Source organism: Plecotus auritus (genome assembly GCF_963455305.1).
Source record: "Plecotus auritus genome assembly, chromosome: 3".
Lineage (NCBI taxonomy): Eukaryota > Metazoa > Chordata > Mammalia > Chiroptera > Vespertilionidae > Plecotus > Plecotus auritus.
In genome coordinates this window covers 171,119,883-171,136,304 of record NC_137772.1, presented here as the reverse complement: position 1 = coordinate 171,136,304, position 16,422 = coordinate 171,119,883, and the positions used below count along the sequence as shown (strand labels likewise).

General features: G+C 37.0%; 1 protein-coding gene across 1 annotated transcript; it reads left to right on the top strand.

The window, feature by feature from the left end:
* Positions 1-1,432: 1,432 nt before the first annotated feature.
* On the top strand, positions 1,433-2,401 carry LOC308244232 (olfactory receptor 6C2-like; the record flags this gene model as incomplete). Its single annotated transcript, XM_080660204.1, has 1 exon — positions 1,433-2,401. The coding sequence occupies one exon, from the start codon at positions 1,433-1,435 to the stop codon at positions 2,399-2,401; it is 969 nt and encodes a 322-aa protein (XP_080516330.1).
* Positions 2,402-16,422: the final 14,021 nt, after the last annotated feature.

The window sequence follows — 16,422 nt, the reverse complement described above, 5'->3', positions numbered from 1 at the left end:
AAGAGAGAAAGTTGAAGTATGTTTGAGAAATTGCTAAACCTTGTTAAACCTGATATTGCTAAATGATATTTAAAATGGGTGGTAGTATGTATTTCCAGCTGAAATAGGCTGACCCAAAACATTAAAAAATCAACATAGTGCTCTTCAGCTCTATAAATATACTTCAAATGTTCCCTTATTTGTCTGTCACAAATTTTTAAGTAAATATATACAACAAGGAATGAAAATATGTCATTGTCAAAAGTGTTTAGAAAGAAATAATAGAAAAACATAAATAAGAAATAAATCAATATCAAAGCTCTGGTCTTAACTCTAATGCTTTGATGGGAAAGGGCTCTCAAAATCTAGAGAATAATGCAACTATTGATGTACCACAGTTTATTAATCCTCTCGTCTGCTGATGGGCACTTAGGCTGTTTCCAAATCTTAGCTATTGTAAGTCGTGCTGCTATGAACATGGGGGTGCATATATTCTTTCTTATTGGTGCTTCTCATTTCTAGGGATATATTCCTGGAAGTGGGATTACTGGGTCAAATGGGAGTTCCACATTTAATTTATGAGGAAAGAAAGCAGATAGTTAAAGGGCATTAGGATTTTCACTGTCAAAGGAATTTAAAAGGAAATTAATTAACCAGAGTATACAGTTCCAGATTTCTGCTTGTAAGCTGGAGGAAATTTTCTTGTAGCACTAGGATATCCTAAAAAGCATAAAAATGTATAACAAAGGTATTCTAACAGAAGAAGTAAAATATAGCCATGGGTAATATTAATGGTATAAAATACATATATTTGAAATAAATTCCCTGTGAGGAAAACCTAAAAAAGATTGGATTGTAACATATTTTACTGAATCTTTAAGAGAATGTAACTCATAAAACTATTTTAAACACACCAGAGAAACTCCATGGATAAATTGAAACAGAATAAACTATGTGATACGCATTCATTGTTAGTTTAATTGCTAATACACATGTAAATTTTAATGCAAGGATTTTCTTAGCAAAAGCCATTGTTAGTTTTTTTAGGGACTTTTCTGCTAGAAGCATTTCTGGAGTTAGGAAGTAGGAGAAAGTCAAAATAGTAGATCCAAAGCAATTTCTAGGAATTAGGGGAAAGTAAGAATAGTAGATCCAAAAGCCATTTTTAGGACTTGCTTTCATTGATGTTTATAATATAATATGTCAAACCAACACCAATTACAGTTAAATTGTAATTACAAGCCACAGTGCAAATATGTGATTTAAATATGAACAGTCAGTTTACATGACACAAAGAGATAATCAAACATTGGAATGGATGATATGCTTACTTCCACACTGATTTGGAATCACTCACTGATTTACTTCTCTTGAGGTTAGAAGATGACCAGGACTCTGGAGTTCCTCATTTAAAGTCTTATTATTTGAGGCAGAATGGATAAGATAATCAAGGATGAAAAACCAAACTACACTAACAACCTTCATCTTGCTGGGACTGACCGATGACACTCCACTGAAAATATTGCTTTCTATCTTTCTATTTCTTTCCTACATGTTGAGTGTATCTGGAAACCTAACCATCATCACCCTCACCCTGATTGATTCCCACCTAAAAATACCTATGTATCTGTTCCTTCAAAATTTCTCCTTCTTAGAAATTTCTTTCACAACTGCCTGTGTTCCCAGATTCCTATATAGCCTATTATCTGGGGACAAGTCCATTACCTATAATGCTTGTGCCAGTCAACTCTTGTTTACAGACCTCTTTGGAGTAACGGAATTTTTTTTGCTGGCTGCCATGTCCTATGATCGCTACGTGGCCATCTGCAAACCCCTGCATTACACCACCATCATGAACAGCAGAGTCTGCAAGAACATCATTTTCTCCTGTTGGGTAGCAGCACTGATGATCATTCTCCCACCAATCAGTCTGGGTTTGGGCCTGGAATTCTGTGATTCGAACGTCATTGATCATTTTCTCTGTGATGCATCTCCTCTCCTGAAGATCTCTAGCTCAGACACCTGGTTGATAGAACAGATGGTTATCGTGTGTGCCGTGTTGACATTCATCATGACCCTCATATGTGTGGTTCTTTCCTACATTTATATCATCAGGACTATTCTAAGGTTTCCCTCTGCCCAGCAAAGGAAAAAGGCCTTTTCCACGTGTTCTTCCCACATGATTGTGGTTTCCATTACTTATGGAAGCTGCATCTTCATTTATGTCAAACCTTCAGCCAAAAATGAGGTAGCTATGAATAAAGGGATTTCACTCCTTATTACTTCCATTTCACCCATGTTGAACCCCTTTATTTACACACTGAGAAACAAGCAAGTAAAACAAGCTTTCCATGACTCAATTAAAAAGATGGTATTCCTCTTTAAGATGCAGTGGGAAAAAAAAGTCAGTGAATCCAATTAAAAGGAGAGATAAATAGGCAGAAAACCCCAAGGTTCTAATATTATTTTTCTCTGCATGACTTATTCTCCAGTCATATGGGCATTCTCACTTTGTTGTTAGACTTGTTTACTGTGAATCCTGACTATTCAAATTTTTACTCCCCATTAAAACTAAATTCTAAGGTATTTATGCTTACTATCTGGCAGAAATTTCTGTTTTGCCAAACATTTTGGTTGCTATCCCTTGAAACACAGTAGAACACATTTTTCTGCCATATTTGTACATTGTAAGATGTGACTATGTAGCCTATATTATAATTAACAAGATGGGTGTGGAAGCGATGTGCACTGTTTCTAGACCTGCGATATGCAAATATCCTATAGTGATCCACCATCCCTTTTCCCCACCTACTGGACATTGTAAGCTTCATGTTGATAAGGAATGAGCTTGATCTTCTATATTTGGTATAGTCTTCACCCAAAGGACAGGCTATCACAGCGAGTTTGATAAAGCTTCTCCTCCTCTACTTCAACTCCAGTCAGTTGTCATCTGAACTGATAGATAAAGTATCACAGGGCTATCCTTGCCACTTACTAAGGAGCAATACTCAGAATTGGTTCTAGTACAATTATGACCCATCCTCAAGTATTGTTAGAAATACATTCTGTTAACATTTTGAATATGCTTTTATTTTTATTTTTTAATTTTATTCATTTCAGAAAGGAGAAGCAGAGAGATAAATGTCAATGATGAAAGAGAATCATTGATCAGGTGCCTCTTGCACCCCTCCCACTAGGGATGGAGCCCATAACCCTGGCATGTGACCTGAGCAGGAATGAAACTGTGACCTCCTGGCTCATGGGTCAACACTCAACCACTTAGCCACACTGCCCAGGCCATACTGTTAAATTTTATGGTATACACATTATATCTTGACTATTGGCATACTCCTACTCAGACTGCCATAATTTCAAACCTGGCCCAGGACAATCATATAAGGAAAAATTGTATTAAAAATAATATACACAAGTGTGTAATACCACCCACACTTCTTCAAATCTCTTGTCTTATAAACCTTTCCAGTGAAGTTCCTCTGTTACTTCCTCTCATATTCACTGTGAAGTAGAAATTAGCTAAATAAAATTTTAGCTATTTAATATTTCTTAAATATATTTTTATTGATTTCAGAGAGGAAGGGAGAGGGAAAGAGAGATAGAAACATCAATGATGAGAAAGAATCATTGATAGGCTGCCTCCAACATTCCCCCTACTGGGGATCGAGCCCACAACCAGGCATGTGCCTTTAGCAGAATCAAACCCGGGATCCTTCAGTCAGCAGGCCAATGCTCCATCCACTGAGACAAACCAGCTAGGGATAGCTACTTAATATTTTTCAAGCACTGTTTAAAATAACCAGTGTTTACATTACCCTTTTCACTTTCTGATGAGTCTATCACTTTGAGAACATTATGGGTGCGGGGAGGAATGGCTATGTAATATTTGTTTTTTCTTGACCTTTTATGTACATTGGTAGAAGTAAAGTATGTGACTTTATCAGAAGAAGTATATTGAAAATACCGCACAAAGGTTTGTTCATAAAATATTGTTCCTGCTGTCAATCTCTTTCAGATTCCAAGAGCTTAACTCAGGGAGTAAATTTAGCTCACATGTACAAAAATTTGCTATTTTGTAGCGCAATACCAATACATCTGAATTCTTACAGGTAGGATAAATGGAATAAATCTGAAAATGTGTATGTGGAGCAAAAGTAGCTTTCTCACACATAACAATTGATATTTCACAATTAATTCTTTGGTGACATCCTAATAAATAATCTATTTTCATATTATGCTGAACAAGTGTGTTTCTGTGGAGGTCTTTCAAATACAAAACTTCAAATAAATACCTTGCAGCCATTTTAATGAAGAGTTTTCAAAATATGCAAAAACATAAATTATTTTAAAAAGTAATGAAGCATTCATAAATTAAGAACTATACCCAGGAATTTTTATGCTAAAGTTTATGTTTAGTTCCCTGTGTTTCTAAAGCTAAAATATAGAATTTTATGATTTACTTTTATAAATTGCTCCTAGATTTTAAATATGCTTAATGAATATGTTTATGGATATACAAAATGTGTGGATGTACATATTCAAAATACTAGCAAGAGCTATCTCTATACTGTGTATGATTTTACTTGTGTTTTCTTTTTTATTATCAGATTTATTTTTTTAAAACCAGAACCAAGTATTTATAAAAATTAATACATAAGGAAAATCACTCACTATTAATTTTAAAAGACCTATGGTGATACTGATTGCATATCTTCTGTTTCTGATGCTCATGTCAACATCTGTCCCCAAGAACACAGTCCCCACTGCTACCTGTAGGACATTTCTTACGCCCACAGTTATTTAGAAATTAGATTTATTGGGGAGTTTTCAATCAGAGTCACCGAGGATATGAGTATTTATTTACTTATTTACAGACTGAGTACATTTTTTTAAATGTGCCAATGTGCCAAAGGCACCATATCTTCAAATTCTCTAAAAACCAAAAAGAGGTCCTACACACACTAACTTTTTTACCCCTTTTTTCTTTTCATTTTTTATTTAAATTTATTGGGGTGACAGTGATTAGTAAGATTGTATAGGTTTCAAGTGCACATTTCTATAAAATGTGATCTGTATGTTGCATTGTGTGCACAACACCCAAAACCAAATCATCTTCCATCACCATATATTTGTCGCTTTACTACCCCACCCACACCTCCTTTTCCTCTGGTAACCACCATACTGTTGTCTGTGTCTATGAGTTTTTCATTGTTTCTCTGGTTTGTTCACTTGTTGCTTTCAGTTTTATATCCCACATATGAGTGAAATCTTTTGGCACTTGACTCTATCTGACTTATTATGCTTAACATGATATTCTCAAGATCCATTCATGTTCTCACAAACAGCAGTATTTAATCTTTCACTATGCCTGAGTAGTAATCCATTGTGTATATGTACCACATCATCTTTATCCAATCATCTGTCAAAAAATACTTTGGTTGTTTCCATGTCTTGGCCATCGTGAATAATGCTGCAAAGAACGTGGGGGTGCATATGTCTTTGCAAACAAATGCTTTCAAGTTTTTGGGGTAGATATCCAGAAGAAGAAATTCTGGATCATATGGTAACTCTACCCTTAATTTTTTGAGAAAATGCACTGTTTTTCCATTGTGGCTATACCAGTTAACATTAGCAATGAGCAAAGGTTCCTTTTTCTCCACAACCTCACCAACACTTGTTATTACTTGCCTTGTTGATAATAACCATTCTAACAGATGGCTATTATGTGAGCTGGTATCTCATTGTAGTTTTGATTTGCATTTCCCTGATAACTAGTGAAGTTGAGCATCTTTTCATATATCTGTTGGCCATTTGTATGTCTTCTTAGGAAACGTGTCTGTCAGGTCCTCTGCCCATTTTATGATTGGATTATTTGTTTGCTTGTTTGTTTAGCATTTTACTTAAAGGGAGTATTAGAAAATATTGCTTAGATTTAAAGTGAGATCAAGATCTTGATGAGAGAGTCTCTAAAAGATTTTAGAGATAGAGAAATCCTGCCTGTGGGGTTGAGTAAGGCTTCAAAAAAATATGTGACTGGCCGTGCACCTACCTATCTCCGCTGACATATTCTGGTCAGTTTTTGTCATCCTGAGGAATTTGGGGATTAAGTGACTATCAAGACTATGATTGTCAGAAGAGTAAGTATTTTCTTTGTTGCTTATTATCTACATAAATTATACAATGATGTTTTGCTTCTGAAATCTAAGGTGAGGTGTTATTTTGTTTAAAATTCCTTAATAAATTAAGACAAATAATTGTTGTTATTATTGTTGTTAATTCCCTTCTGTGGACATTGCTTTTCAAAGATATTAGGAGGACATAAAGAAGGCCAAGAGATATATGAAAATATCCTCAAAGTCACTAATCATCTGAGAGATGCAAATCAAAACAACAAGGAGGTACCATCTCACACCTGTCAGAATGGCTATCATCAACAAATGACAAGCGCAGGCAAGAATGCGGAGAAAAAGGAACCCTCGTGCACTGCTGGTGGGAATAGAGACTGGTGAAGCCACTGTGGAGAACACTATGGAGTTCCTCAAAAAACTACAAATGGAACTCCCATTTGACCCAGTACTCCCACTTCTAGGAATATATCCCAAGAAATCAGAAACACCAATCAGAAGAGATATATGCAACCCTATGTTCATAGCAGCACAATTTACAATTAATAAGATTTGGAAACAGCTTAAGTGCCCACCCCAGATGAGTGGATTAGAAAACTGTGGTACATCTACACAATAGAATACTACGCTGCTGTAAAAAGGAAGCAACTCCTGACATTTGCAAGAGCATCGATGGAACTAGAAATCATTATACTAAGCAAAATAAGTCAGTTGGAGAAAGTTAATATCACATGATCTCACTCATTTGTGTAATATAATGAACAACATAAACTAATGAAAAAAACAGATCCAGAGACAGAGAGGCATCTTTCAGACCATCAAACCTCAAAGGGAAGATAGGGGAGGGTGGCAGTAAGGAGGAGAGATCAACCAAAGGACTTGTATACATGCATATAAGCCTAACCAATGGACACAGCAACCGGGGGTGAGGGCAAGAGTGGGTGCGTTGGGGGCAATAGGGAGATAAGGACACATATGTAATACCTTAATCAATAAAATAAAATAAAAATTTACAGATTTTTTAAAAAAGAAGACATATGTAATATTTTAAACAAACTAATTAATTAATTAATTAATTAGTAAAGTGACCATAATACCCAAATCAATCTATACATTCAGTGCAATCTCCATTAAAATATCAATGGCATATTTCACAGATCTGGAACAAATACTCCAAAAATGTATATGGAACCAAAAAAGACTCCAAATAGCTGCAGCCTGCTTAAGAGAGAAGAACAAAGTTAGGGGGATCACAATACCAAATATCATGTTATACCACAAAGATATGATACCCAAAATAGCCTGGTACTGGCACAAGAACTGGCATATAATCAGTGGAACAGAGCAGAGAACCCAGAAGTCCACACAAGCCATTATGCTCAATTAGTATTTGACAAAGGAGGCAAGAGCATAAAATAAAGACAATTGCTTCAATAAACGGTGTTGGAAAAATTGGACAGGTACATGCGACTTACACCATAAACAAGAATGAACTCAAAATGGATAAAAGACTTAAATGAAATACATGAAACCATAAATGTCCTGGAAGAAACAATAGGCAGCAAAATCTCAGACATCTCTCCTAGCAATAGGTTTCCAGATATATGTCCAAGGCAAGAGAAACAGAGGAAAAAATAAACAGGACCACATCCAAACAAAAAGCTCCCACACAGCAATAGAAACCACAACAAAATGAAAAGGGAGCCCACTGCATGGGAGAACATATTTGCCAATGATATATATGGTAAGGGGTTAATTTTCAAAATATAAAAGGAACTCATACAACTTAACATCAGGAAGACAAACATTCCAATTTAAAAATGGGCAAAGGACATAAATAGAAACTTCCCCAAAGTTGACATACAGATGGCAAGGAAACATATGAAAAAATGGTCAAATCACTAATCATCACATAGATGCAAATTTAAACAACAATGAGGTATCACCTCACACTTGTCAGAATGGCTACCATCAACAAGACAACAAATAACAAGTGCTGGCAAGGTTATGGGGAAAAGCAAACCCTAGTACACTGCTGGTGGGAATGCAAACTGGTGCAGCCATTATGGAAAACAGTATGGAGTTTCCTCAAAAAATTAAAAATGCAATTGCCATTTGACCCAGTGATCCCACCCCTAGGAATATATCCTAAGAAATCCAAAACAACAATCAGAAAGAATATATGCACCCCTATGTTTATAGCAGTGCAACTTATAATAGCTAAAATCTATAAACAGCCCATGTGCCCATCAGTAGATAAGTGGATTAAAAATGGTGTACATTTACACCATGGAATATTAAGCCGCTGGAAAAAGGGATTTCTTACACTTTGAGACAGCATGAAGAGACCTGGAGAATATTATGCTAAGTGAAATAAGCCAGTCAGAGAATGACAAGTGTCACATGATCTCACTCATATGTGGAATCTAATGAACACAATAAATTGATGAACCATATAGATCCAGAGATACAGAAGCATGGAACAGAGTGATGATTCTCAGAGAGAAGGTAGGGGCTATTGGGGGGAGGGGAGGAGTGATAAACCAAAGAACTTATATGTATATATGCATAACCCATGGACACAGACAATAGTGTGATGAAGATCTGGAGGGTGGGCAGAGCGAGGTAGAGAGGGTCAATGGGGAAAAAGAGGGGGACATCGATAATACTTTCAATAATTAAGGTAATTTTTTTAAAAAAGAGGACTGCTGTTCAGTATCTGATAGATATTGAACTGGCTAATATCCAATAGTGCCCTAAAACTATGATCTTTAGGGTATGTTTTCTACTGAATACAAACCTACAGCTACTGTTTCACTTCACAGTGTCTGGAGTTTAGGCAAAAGTACATAGCCAAGTCAAATGCCTGAGCATTTTTCTGCATAATTAAATAATTTGTAGCTATTTTCTACAGCTATTATACTCATTAAGTCACTCTTCTGATTTATTTCTAAAATTTGGAAGACTTTTATCAATAATTTATTTGTGTAACCTCCCGGCCACTCTCCTACTATCTTTCCCCTGGGGTTGAAAACAGACTTACCCGAAAGGTGGATTGTGAACTACAATATTCCCACTCCTGTCTTATATTGGGGGTTTTTCTACAGATAGATAGATGTCTAACTGTTCAAATTCATGAAACAAGAGTCTGCCCCAGTGGTGGGGTAGAGTTGGGTTTCTAGAACTGTCTATCTGAGACATAATGGCTAACTCGGGAGGTTCTTATCAGGATGTTCAAAGCCACGTTTTAAATATTTCTAGCTATAATAAAATTGGTATTTTAATCTCCATTTACTTGTCTACTTTTTGCTCTCTTCTTGACTCAAAACTCAAGCAAGGAGTAAGTGTGAAATTCCTTCAGATCCCACAGTGCCAATAGTGACACAGAGAGACCCAAACATGGTGTGTATATCATGCGGAATTATACATTGGAAGCATAATGTGGCAATACACTTCAAAATTCTAATAGGTAAGTGGGTTTTACATCAGAAATTCCTCTTGTGATCATTTAAACAGGAAAAAGAACAATGATGTTTATTAAAAATGAGATTTTTAATATATAAATATTAATAATGAAATTTGGGAAGCTTTATTAGATAATGGCTTACACATAAAAAGAGTACAATAGAGAAAAATTATGATACAAACATATATTTTTACCCTGGTAAAGTATGTACAGTTGTTGGATAGAAATTGTGTCTATATTACTTTCAAGATTTTTTTTTAAATATATTTTATTGATATTTTACAGAGAGGAAGGGAGAGGGATAGAGAGCTAGAAACATCGATGAGAGAGAAACATGGATCAGCTTCCTCCTGCACACCTCCCACTGGGGTTGTGCCTGAAACCAAGGTACATGCCCTTGACCGGAATCGAACCCAGGACACTTCAGTCCGCAGGTCGAAGCTCTATCCACTGAGCGAAACCGGTTTCGGCAAGATATTTTTTTATAGAAAAAGCAGACAGAGCAATTTTGTTGTCTTTTATTAACACTTTTTTATCTATGAGTTGAAGAGTAGCCAGAAATCTTTTCACCATACAATTATTGTTCTGCACTTGGAATGTGTCTATTGAAATTGTTGCATCTTATTGTCTTCAAGGACACTATTCCCACTGCTCCCTCTAGGTATTTTGCCAAAATTCAGTGCATGTTAAAATCACTAGTCATGTTTGAATTTGGTCATGAAGGGCCCTTTACTTATCCACACAGAGGGCCCCTGTACATCCATAAGAGTCTGAGATTATAAAAGTCATCTTAATCTTTCCTCACTGTGTAAAAATCTTTCCCAGAAACATCAGAAATCACCTCTTTCAAAATCTTCTTTAAAAATTACCTTATATTTCTCAGACATTCAAAATACATGACTTTTTGTTTCAGCTTTCCACTATAAGAAATTGTTCTCTAGGTTTAAAGTGAAATAGAATCTTTAGTGAGAGTCTATTGGCACTTTATACTAGAAAATAATTATCCGTGAATGTGTATTTCGTTATGAGAGGAGCATTTGGGCACGTTAACTGACCCCACCTATACTTTCAGTTTCCCCTTCCGGACTACCAGGATTACACAGTCAACTGAATCCAGGATTCCCTTCCATAAGAGTAAGTATGTTCTTGTTTGGCAATTCAGATTCTTTCATCATTCAAAGTTCTAGTTCCTTAGTCCTAGAAAATATGACTAATCTGCTTAAAAATCACAGATGGCGATATTGGGTATCTCTGAAAAATAAAATAGTTATTTCTAATGTTAATTTGTATTATAAAAAAGAAATCTGAAGGGATTATACTCATTTGAAATATTTATTACATGCATCATTAGAGAGGGGTCAGTACCTGCTCACTCTTTATCTTTAATATCTGTAGCACTACCTGTCATATCATAGATTCTCAATAAATACCTTCTGAATGAATGCATGAGTATTCATAGCAACATTATACACATTATTATCAGAAACGTTGTTATTAGAGATCAATGATTTCATCATATGTGAAAATATTCCTTTAAATATAATAAACAGACAATTCACCTGAATGAAAGTGGTCTACCAGAACATTCACTTAAATATTGATATCACATGAGGTAAGTATTGGTGATTGGAAAGGGAGAAGAGTTTAGGAATGTAGACAATGCTCTGAGTTAAAATGCCACAGTGAATTATTGAGAGCTTAAGAATTTTCTCAGTTTGATTCAAAAGGTCAATTCCTATATGACCCTATCTAAAAAGGTACCTGATTAACAGCTAATTATATCTCCTGCTCAGCCTAGATTAATGCTCCTTTTCTGCAGAGATGCCTGTAAACCCTAGGTAATTCTCTGTCTCCAGCACTCTAATGCTGTTATTTGTTACTGCCTTGATTGAAACAACTTGCCTCAACTCACCAGACCTCAGGAAAACACACCTGTAGCTTTCTTATGGGGTAGAGATTGCTAGAAATATGTGAAGCCATTAATATACCAAACTAATTAAATTTCTCATGGAAAATTCCTTTCTCTTTGAAATGCAGAGAAACCAAAGACATAGACTCTTTACAGCTATTTACAAAGGGAAATATCTACCCATGTGATTAAGTGTTAATGGGGGTTGAGAAAGAAATGTGAAGTGCCTATTGGCTCATGTTCAAAATAGCAGTCTCTAAACTCTGCCCTTAGTATTTCTTCACAGGACATTGAACAGGTTATAAGAGGCACCAAAATTCACAAGCTTTATAAAGAATGCAGGAACTCTCCTAGTCGTTGTCGCTCAGCGGTTAGAGTGAAGGGTCTGGGGTTTGATTCCTGGTGAAGGGTGGTATCTGGGCTGCAGGTTCATCCCAGGCCTGAGACAGAGCACATGCCAGAGGCAACCAATGCATGTGTCTCTCACTCACTTCCCACCCCTCCCTCACTTCCACTCTCTCAACAAATCAATGGGAAAATATTCTATGGTGAGGATTAACAAACAAACCAAAGGATGCAGAAAAAACAATAGTGTACTGGTCACTGATTAGTGTCCTCACACATTTCAGTAAGTATTACAGCAGATTATGCGGGGTAGGAGGGCGGAGGAGGACCTCAAAGGAGAGAGAGCTTTAACTTCCTATCTGCCAGGGACTGTCCTGGACTATAGCAATCAACAATCACAAGGATTCCGTGAACTTAATATTATGGAGGAAACTGAACCCAAAGAGGAAAAGGGAGATGAGAACTCCACAGTCTAATTCCAGAGACTAAAATACCTTTAAAACACATTTTAAAGAAAATAAAGCAAATATAATAGTCATTCTTACTTTATTTCCACAAACTTTTTTTTTAAATATTCTTTTTTTAAATATATTTTATTGATTTTTTACAGAGAGGAAGGAAGAGGGATAGAGAGTTAGAAACATCCGTGAGAGAGAAACATCGATCAGCTGCCTCTTGCACACCTCCTACTGGAGTTGTGCCCGCAACCAAGTTACGTGCCCTTGACTGGAATTGAACCTGGACCTTTCAGTCCGCAGGCTGACGCTCTATCCACTGCGCCAAACCGGTTTTGGCTCCACAAACTTTTAAGGAACTCTTACTTAGCCCCTGGAGATAAGCTGGCTGCTTGAGACAAAACAATGTCAAAATAAGATTAGTTTGTACAGTTTGACAATTTAGTCATCAGAGAATAATAAATAATAATCATAGGCTACAATGGGAAGAGTAAGAAGAAAAGATACATCTTTCTTAAAACGTTATAGATTCTTGGTGGAATTAATGCCTAAACTAAACTTAAAATAGCGATAGAGCACTTAGAGACTACCAGTAGAGAGATCTTTAAAAACAAAAGGACCAGCATCTGAGAATCTCCACAGGCAATTTTAAGCATCTCCTTTAATGGAAACCGCTAGTAGATAAGTCTAGGGAAGCAAATTGAATCAGGAGAGATGACACCAGCAGCCCGACTCTATTGGTCATACTCTTAATCACTATGACATAGTGTCTCTTGCTGGTATATGGTATGAGCCAATGCAAGTACCCTAGTAGGAAAAAACAAGAAATGAGGGAAATTTTGTGGACTGATAGCAGAAATATTAGAAAGCTCTTCATATGCTAACTAAGAAGCTTAATTTTTATAATGAGGGCAAAAAAGAGTGATTGAAAGAATTAAAATTAATGTTTCAGTTACAAAACTCCATTTCACTCTAAAAAAAGTAAATATTTTTATTAACATAATATCAGTATTCCCTTCCTACCAAACTCCACCACCTCACTCTAGTGAATCATCTTCATGCCTCCCTCAACCCAGGTTCAGCTTGGTTCTGAACAATTACATCATTTCAATGTGATAAAAAGTAAAGATGTCAGTATCCATCCTCTGTTCTGGTCCTCAAACAACTATTCATGTGCATCACAGCCTTGGATCTTTTGTTTCCCTTGCCCATATTACTCTTAAGACCTAGTAGGTCTCTGTATATAAGTTATAAGACACCAATAGTATTACTGTGGCAAATTGCAGTGCAGGAAAATTTGTCGAGTATCTAAGCTTTGCCTTTAGTTTCACGTCATACTAGACAGGACAACACCCTTTTGCTAATTCTATACCAATCTTTACAATGGGAAGACTATGTGACTTTTTTTTTTATTTACAATTTTTATTTTTTTATTTTAATAAATCTTTATTGTTCAGATTATTACAATTGTTCCTCTTTTCTCCCCCTGTAGCTCCCCTCCACCCGGTTCCCACCCCAACTTTTGCCCTTACCTCCCCACCACTGTCCTCATCCATAGGTGTACGATTTTTTTCCAGTCTCTTCCGCACACCCCACACCCCTTTCCCCCCGAGAATTGTCAGTCCACTCCGTTTCTATGCCCCTGGTTCTATTATATTCATCAGTTTATTCTGTTCATCAGATTTTTTTATTCACTTGATTTTTAGATTTACTTGTTGATAGATATGTATTTGCTGTTCATAATTTTTATCTTTACTATTTTCTTCTTCTTCCTCTTCTTAAAGAATACCTTTCAGCATTTCATATAATACTGGTTTGGTGGTGATGAACTCCTTTAGCTGTTTCTTATCTGTGAAGGTCTTTATCTGACCTTCACTTCTGAATGATAACTTTGCTGGGTAGAGTAATCTTGGTTGTAGGTTCTCGCTATTCATCACTTTGAATATTTCTTGCCACTCCCGTCTGGCCTGCATAGTTTCTATTGAGAAATCAGCTGACAATCATATGGGTGCTCCCTTGTAGGTAATTAACTGTTTTTCTCTTGCTGCTTTTAATATATTCTCTTTGTCTTTTGCTCTTGGCATTTTAATTATGATGTGTCTTGGTGTGGTCCTCTCTGGATTACTTTTGTTTGGGGTTCTGTGCACTTCCTGGACTTGTAAGTCTATTTTTTTCACCAGGTGGGGGACATTTTCAGTCATTATTTCTTCAAATAGGTTTTCAGTATCTTGCTCTCTCTCTTCTTCTGGCACCCCCATAATTCAGATGTTGGTACGCTTGAGGTTGTCCCAGAAGCTCCTTACACTATCTTCATATTTTTGGATTCTTTTTTCTTTTTGCTTTTCTGGCTGAGTGTTTTTTGCTTCTCAGTTTTTCAACTCTTTGACTTGATTCTTGCGGTCCTCTAGTCTGCTGTTAAGTCTCTGTATAATATTTTTTATTTCAGTCAGTTTGTGTTTAATTTCTAGTTGGTCCTTTTTCATATCCTCGAGGTCTTGCTAAATTATCTGCCTTTTCTAGGAAATTCTTGAAAAAACTTATAACCGTGGTTTTGAACTCTATATCCAGTTGTTTGCTTTCCTCCATTTCTTTCATTTGTGATCTGTTTCTTTGTATCTGCATTTTCGCTGATTCCCTGAGTTGGTAGAATAGCTTTGTGTGCTAGGTGTCCTCTAGGGCACAGTGGCTCAGCCTCCCCAATTACGTGAGGTGGACACTCTTGGTACACCCCTTTTGGACTGTGTTCTCAGCCTTGTTGTAGTTATGTCTTTATTGTTGTTGGTATCACTTGGAGGAATTGACCTCCAAGCCAATTGGCTGTGAGGATCAGCTGTGTCTACGCTGGGAAAACTTCTGTGCTGGAGATAGCCTTATGAGACAAGACTTGCAAAATTGCAAAAGCCTCTTAGCTCAGCTTGGATGGGACAGAGTTTCAGGGAGGAGCAGACAGCTTTGGTTTCCCGTCAGCCTTGCCCTATGAGGCCCCTGAGTATCAGTGTCCTTCAGTAATCACTGCAAGCACCTCTGAGAGAAAGCCACCCTCAATTGTGGCCTGCTGCCAGACAGTCCAGTTTCTCCCCGAATAAGTCGGGCTTCCCAGAAACTTTTCCGGAACTGGAGTTCAGCGCAGTCAGGAGCTCCTGTATTCCTCCCGCTTTAGAAAGCTAGCCGCACACTCAGTCTCCTGTGCATTCAGCAGTCAGTCATCTCTGCATGTGTGCACCTCCATACCTCTGCCTTCCGCAGCTCCCGAGTCTCAGTGTGCTTTTCTTTTCCTGACAGTCCAGTTTCCCCTGAATGAGTCTGGTTTCCCAGCGTCTAGCCTGGGACTGGAGTTCAGTGCAGTCGGGAGCTTCCTTCTCCCTCCCACTTTAGAAAGCCAGCCACTCACTCAGCCACCTGTGCACACAGCCGCCCGTCCTCTCTGCATACGAATCTTCGTACCTCAGCCTTTTGCAGCTCCTCTGAGTCTCAATGTGCTTTCCACTTTTCTTCAAGTTGTAGAAAAGAGGTTGGTGTCCAGCTTTCCTGTAGTTTCGGATAGTGTCCGTTTTGTCTTGTAGTTGTAGTTTTGATATTGCTGTGCGAGGCAGCAGTTTAGGTGTTTACTTATGCCTCCATCTTGGTTTCTCTTTGACTATGTGACTTTTAAGGCTTTTTTGCCTGAGTTCCAGGAGCAACTTAATTATTGTTCCCCTTAGATCTCTACAAGGAGAAGAAATTGCAGAAATCTATCTCAGTTTTCTCTTTCTGCTATCCCCACTCCATGTTAGTGGAAGACAGTAAAGGTCCCCAAATATATGGATCTTATTCAAAACTCCTACATCGTCTAACCTATTCCTCAACTCTCTTTTCCATTGATAAAGAAATTTTATAAATTCTCTAAGGGTGAGAAATTTTGTTCTCACTCATTACTCTGAATAAAATATTTATTGCCTGGAATAGTTCATTAACCTAAATGATTGATGAATTGAAACTCAAACCCACTAATGCATTCCTCTTTCTCCTCTTCTCAACTCTTACCTAAAGCCACATTAATTAACTTCCATTTAACTGAGAGGTAGATCTAGAGTTTCAGAGAAATAGATAGTATAGGGAAAATGTCCATTCAAAAATATCATCCACAAC